Below are 6,942 nucleotides of genomic sequence, written 5' to 3'. Positions count from 1 at the left end.
TCCGACCATGGGGATATTAACTTATGATGATGGGGAAAGATACGAACAACTCTTCACAGAATTAAACGAGGCACAGAAGAACATATCACATCTAGTAGGAGAACAAACTCATTTAGTACGAGCAGATTTACAAAATTTATATGATTTAGCACATCAACAACATAACAGATCAGAAGAAGAGAGAAAAAGGCTCTATAAACTCGAAGAAGAAATGCTTGATGTAGAATCTAAATTAACCACCACAGATTTCATGCTACAGTTACAAAAAACAGCAAAACAATGGAATGAACAAATAGAAACTTATAAGCACGGTTTAGAAGAAACTTTAAACGTCATATTCAAAGATATAGAAGGAAAATTACATCCAAAATTATTCAACAACGAACAGATAAAAACAATAGCAACCGAAGCACATAAATTTTTAGAAAACCAGGAATATCCCATGCATATAGACAACTTGAATGTAGCAACAATTACAGAGATATCAAAAATAGAAATACAAGCAAAAGAAGAAAATTTATTCATAACACTAGATATCCCTCTCTTGGAGAAAGAAAAATATTTACTATATAAGATGCATGAGTTGCCAGTACTACAATCTATAGGAACAAACGGGAACAGAGCGTATATTACACCTCACTCCAATTACATAGCCACCAGTATAGAGGGAAGACATTACTTTTATTTAGAAGAAGAACAACTGAGGACGTGCCAATTAGTAGAAGGAAGATATGTTTGTTACCCAACACAAGGAATTTATGACATCATTTTAGCACCAAGTTGTGAATCAGAATTACTAAGGGAACCTAATAATAACACCTTAAGAAGTTGTGACATCCGAATTACAAACAATCAACAACCACTGTGGGAACCTTTAATAACAACAGGAAACTGGTTATATTCACTAATTAAAGAAGAAACTGCATATTCAATCTGCCCCAACACGAAAGTCAATACTTTTCAACTGAATGGAATAGGAATTATTAAATTATCACCGAAATGCACCTTAAAGACGGACACGATAAAATTACCTATACTGCAAATAATAAACAATCCTCAAGAATATATTTATGCACCAAAAATAGAATTAAAACTAGAAGAAATTTCACCAATCCTAAAAACATTGGATCCGAAAAAAGAGACAACAACATCAAACGAAGTGCGACCAATTTGGAGAAAAATGGAAACTGACGAGAAATTACAAGAAATAGAGAAAGGACTAGAAATTCAAAGTATACATACACTTGGAAAAAAAGAGCAATATCAATACACCAACTCTATAATAGGAACCTTGTCAACAGTAATAATAATAATCATAATTTATTTGACTATAAAACATTGCATAAAAAGCCATATAAAACCTCTATGCTGCATAAGAAGTAAAAGAAGAAGCAACGAGTCAGAGACGCAACAAATGTACGCCATACCGTCCAGCCCTTTACAACAAAGACCCAACAACCAAAATACTACCAATTTTATAACAAACCAAAAAACATGCCTATCCCCTTCAACCATCGAACAAGAAATCCTACAACGAAACGAACGACAAGAAGAAAACAAACCCACAACCAGCAGCACAGTACGAAAAGAAAAAACGATACGAGAAAACCCAATCTCCAAATTACAATATACAGAAACACCCAAAATTAAATACGTAGACATAGCCTAAACAAAATACTAAACCGAATTAAAAAAAAAAATGTATATACTATAACTTGTAAAAAAAATATATATATATATATATATAAATATTATAATAACTAACAAGCTAAAAAAAGAGAGAACAACACTAACTTCAAATTAATCCAAAAATAAAAAATAAATAATAACAACTGACAACTAATTAACCTAACAACTACTACCATATAAATATCCCCCAAATTAATAAGCCATTACTAACATATATATAAATATAAGTATGCATGAAATACATACACATACATATATAAGATGTAATAATGATCCGTAGACTTAATTTTTTTCTCTTAAATTATTTTAGAATGTGAAAATGTTGGTGAGAAACATTCTCTCACTGCAACATGTTGTATCCACTCCTAAGAAAGTTTTTCTTAGTAGAAACAAATAAAATATCCACAACTCCAAGAAAAGGGCTTAAAGAAAAGCTCCATCTGACAATGGTCAACTTGACGAGTCTCCAAGTTCCCCCTCGAAAGTGATGTCCAACACCAGTAGAAATAGTTTTTTTTGGTTTTGGGAAAAATGGGAAATAAACAAAAATTTAAAATAAGAATCTAATTATTAACAAACATAATAGTTAATAATTAATAATAAATTAAATAAGAATAAAATATTATTGATTAATAAATTTATTTAAAAAAAATATATAAAATAAAACAAAAAAAAATATATAAGAAAATAACACAAATAAAAAAAAAAGGAGCACCACAAAATAAAATCACTCACCTAAAACAAGTGTTGACGCCCAAAATGCCTATCACCTCCTCCATTAATTCTCCTTCCGGCACAGGAGTGGAGGTGGGACTCTTGAACATATCTGGAGCCCAATAATAACGAGACTCATATTTTCTTAACTCCCAGGACCACCTATACTCCTGGTGCCATACAAAATTATCGTGAGGAGCATTCTCAGGGTAGCATCAGGAGGTCATAAGAGGCCAAAGCCCAGTACCCTCCCTCAGCTCTGCATCCTGCCACGGAGACACAATCACACGTACTCTAAAATTTTTTTTTTTCACACGTTAATACAAAACAAAACAAAAACACACGATCTCACATTAACAACATCCACAAAATAAAATCTCTTTAAAACTCACCCCCTCTCCCCTCTCGCAAAAGAGGCACTTTAAGCGTCCTCAATTTCGGCCAACTTCAACAGCAAAAAACTCTCCGTGGTCGTAACCCCACGCTCCACGAAACTCAAAACTTCCTTCATCAAGGATAAATCAAAAGATGCCATTGTATTATTTTTTTTCTCCTTTTCTTCTTTTACACCAAACTACAACAAATCACAAAAACTGACTCAAAAAGAAAACGACTACACCAAACGAAAGACTTACAGAAACTGACAAAATACGAGAAAGACATCACAACGACCAGCCAAAAGTACAAATCAGCACTATCAAATTATTAAAAAGAGAAGTTAAAGATGTTAAACTAAAGACAGGAAAAAGTTATCATCTTACATAGAACATAAGCAAATTTTCTTTCCTCTACACATAAAACAAAAAATATATACCCATCAAATCTTAAAATATATATACATACTTATAAAATAAAAAATTTGAAAATAAAATACAAAAACTTTTACAAAAATAATTGTCAAATTTTCTAAATAAAAAAAATCATATTTTATTAAAACCCCAATTTTCTTTTATTTTTACAACAGCAAATTCTAAAATAACTAAAATAACAAAACTACCCTAGAAATTTTTTATAACACAATTCAAATGTTCATATGAATATAAAAAAAAAGATAACTATAAACTGCCAAGGGACGACAGTTCATATAAAAGGGGGGCAGTAACAACAATGTTGTCACTTACCTTACAAAAAAAAATAATTTTTTTTTTATATTTTTTTTTTAAATAAGAAAACAACATAGATACAATAAAACAGCTGTTATTCATTCTTCTTTCTCTCTCTCTATTCTCTTTACATAATGAGAATTAAAATAAACTACCATATCATGTTATACTAAGACCTTTAACTTACCTTGACGTTACACTGACACAGAAAACTGAATTTGCAAATTCAGCAATTTCACTCATGAATAACAGCTCGTACATCGCAAATATTTTTTTTTTCCCTTTTTTTATAAAAGCGAATTTTTTTTTACCTTAATAAATACACTTACCTTACAGCAAACAATTTATGTAAACCAAGAGGACTAAAATTTTGTAAAACTCGAGAGAGTTATCCAACAACACTACACTCCAAGGATACTACACCGGACCACTACACGCATTCATAGCAGCTGACAAGGGACGTCAGCCTAATAAAAGGGGGGCATTTGTTACGGCCGAACTCCGTAACCTTTTATATTAAAAATAATTATTTAAAATACTTCAAAAATCATAATCACAAACAACACTTCACATAACACGAGATTTTGTAGAAAACATTACAAAAATACTTATTAAAAGAACAACCCTTTGTGAATTCACGAAAGGACATTCTTTTCTTTGACATTCTAATCCAATGCGATTTTAAGCTATTTTATTAAATAATGATTTAACTCTAAAATTATAAACAATTCTATTCAATTTATTATTCCTCTGAATTTCACAATTTTGGGGTGAAGAACCTTAAATATATATTACACTGTTTCTCAGCGAATTCCCTTTTATTGGCAAACAGTTTGTTGACTTTCTTGAGAAATCATAGGGAGTTGTCGAAACCAATTCTTTAATATAAGGAGTGGTGCATCCAAGTCATTGAACTCGGATCATACCACTGCCTAAATCTGCAAGGTTGCAGAAATTGACTTGGCAACAGTGAGTCGTGTTTTAAAAAAAAGCGAAAATCTAAAGAGTCAATAAAAGTTTGTGAAATATAAGTGAATTTGTTTGAAAAAAAGGAAATATAAATAGAAAATAAAGAAAAGGTTAAACTAAAAGTATATATGGGTGAAAAGGATATACTTCCGAATAAGGGGGACCTCCGATTTCAATGAAAATTGGTATACCAACGTATTTTGATGCGCTGATTACGAAAATGATAATGAAATTTGGCGCAAATTTCATCTTTATGGTGAAAACCATAAAAAAACCATAAAATTGTGGTTTTTTGCGTATAATTCGTAAAAAACGAAAAATTTTGAAAAACTTTTTAAACAAAAGTTATAGATTTCACCAAAATACACATTTTATGTTCTTATCATTATTTGCTTAAATCCATTATTTTCCGAGAAAAATGTAAAAAACCATAAAATACCATAAAAACGGGTTAAAATATACTTTTGCTCAAAAGAACAGCTAATTTTAACAAAATACAGTTTCTTTACGTATTTAGATGCGCTGATCACAAAAATGATAATGAAATTTGGCGCAAATTTCATCTTTATGGTGAAAACCATAAAAAAACCATAAAAATGTGGTTTTTTGCGTATAATTCGTAAAAAACGAAAAATTTTGAACAACTTTTTAAACAAAAGTTATAGATCTCACCAAAATACACATTTTATGTTCTTATTATTATTTGCTAAAATCCATTATTTTCCGAGAAAAATGTAAAAAACCATAAAATACCATAAAAACGGGTTAAAATATACTTTTGCTCAAAAGAACAGCTAATTTTAACAAAATACAGTTTCTTTACGTATTTAGATGCGCTGATCACAAAAATAATAATGAAAATTGGTGCAAATTTAATGATTATGGTAAAAACCATTATGAAAACCATAAAATTGTGGTTTTTGTGAATAAATCGTAAAAAACGCAAAATTTTGAAAAATAATTTTAACAAAAAAAGGCCGATTGATAAAATGTTACAAAGTGCAACGGTTTTGTGGCCTTGAAAAAGGCCGATTGATGAAATGTTACAAATCGCAACGGTTTTGTGGCCTTGAAAAAGGCCGATTGATGGAATGTTACAAATCGCAACGGTTTCGTGGCCTTGAAAAAGGCCGATTGATGGAATGTTACAAATCGCAACGGTTTCGTGGCCTTGAAAAAGGCCGATTGATTTAAGTGCCATTTTCTTAGTTTTTGTGGCCAGGGTAAGCAATTTTTATGTCCGCAATTAATTGCGAAAAAGGATCGGCATTTAATTTGCGAACCCTTCTCCGCCACAAAAACTCACAAAGGTGGTCTGCAAGATTATGCTTGCGAACACCTCCTCTGGAGAGAGATTGTCTCATCCATCTCCAAGAGGATTCAATATTTTGGGTGTGGGCACCAGTAGTAGAGTTTAGAAATTCCTCGGAATGATTCACAGTTTTGTGAACGTAGCCACATTGTTCCAAATCAATGTAGCCCTTCCAACAATCAGTATGGATTTCTGTTCCGACAACAACGTGCTTTTTAATCAAGTTGATTAAAGTAGTTTTGTCTCGTTTGTTGTCGGGACAGATTTCCAGTCGATAGTTGGAAGAATGTCCTCTGTGAATCATTCCGAGGATCCATGAACCCTCTACTACTCGACCTCTCTCAAACTTTCGACGACCGATTTTGCATTCGTCGATCTCGACGATTTCGCCCACACCTCCAATTTGACCCTCTTCTAGGAAGTGTTCATCTAAAGCAATCATGCAGACCTCCCGACAAAAAGAGAATCGATCTGCAATGGTTTCAGAAGAAATATTTTGACCTTCAACAATACTACTCTCACGAATAGTTTGCTGAAAGTCAAAACTCACCGAAAAGCAATACGTCACCATCATACAAGAAGCCGCAGAGATGTGGCATTGTTCGAACCACGTGTTCTCTGCGACAGTATGACGATGACGATATTTACCTTTTTTCTCGCAAACGAACTGACCACAAGTGAACGCTGATTCAGTTAAAGTCATATTTTTCTTATGCTTCGAACAAAAGCGTTCACTCGGGATCAGTTCTACATCACGCAACCATTGCAGAGTCGATTCTCTATTTTGTAAAATGACACTTAAAGCGAAAATATTATATTTCCGGTCCATGATATTTTAAACACGATCGTGTCAATGTGCCCAATGGATACTGTGAGGGAGTAATAAAATATACGCGGTTCCTGCGGCTGGATAGTACACCTCGTCCGAGTCCCCTTTCTATATTCACACAGAGAGATAAAGAGAGTACACGAGCTCAATGCGGAATCGAAATAATGAAATGCAGAATTTGAACAGTGGAATGCGGAATTTGAAAAGTGGTTTGCGGAATATGAAAAGTGGAATACGGAATAGGAATAGTAGAATACGGAATCTGAAAGACGAAATGCAGAACGTGAAAAAGTGAAATACCAAATGTCTGGGTTGTGTACCTTCTA

General features: G+C 32.5%; 1 protein-coding gene across 1 annotated transcript; it reads right to left on the bottom strand.

Annotated features, from left to right (window-relative positions):
* Positions 1-2,420: 2,420 nt before the first annotated feature.
* LOC122513130 lies at positions 2,421-6,616 on the bottom strand. Its single transcript, XM_043629403.1, has 2 exons — positions 5,782-6,616; positions 2,421-2,515 (listed from the first exon to the last, which is right to left on the bottom strand). The coding sequence occupies exons 1-2, from the start codon at positions 6,614-6,616 to the stop codon at positions 2,421-2,423; spliced, it is 930 nt and encodes a 309-aa protein (XP_043485338.1).
* Positions 6,617-6,942: the final 326 nt, after the last annotated feature.

Source organism: Leptopilina heterotoma, unplaced genomic scaffold (assembly GCF_015476425.1).
Source record: "Leptopilina heterotoma isolate Lh14 unplaced genomic scaffold, ASM1547642v1 Lhet_134, whole genome shotgun sequence".
In the NCBI taxonomy this organism is placed as follows: Eukaryota; Metazoa; Arthropoda; class Insecta; order Hymenoptera; family Figitidae; genus Leptopilina; species Leptopilina heterotoma.
The sequence above is the reverse complement of the archived record's forward strand: the minus strand, read 5'-3'. Positions and strand labels throughout refer to the sequence as shown.

Excerpts from the sequence above, each read along its gene's own strand:
- LOC122513130 (XM_043629403.1), bottom strand. The coding sequence starts at position 6,616 with ATGGACCGGAAATATAATATTTTCGCTTTAAGTGTCATTTTACAAAAT. Across the intron at positions 2,516-5,781 it reads TAATCTTGCAGACCACCTTT|ATATGTTCAAGAGTCCCACC; the intron begins GTGAGTTTTTGT and ends ATTGGGCTCCAG.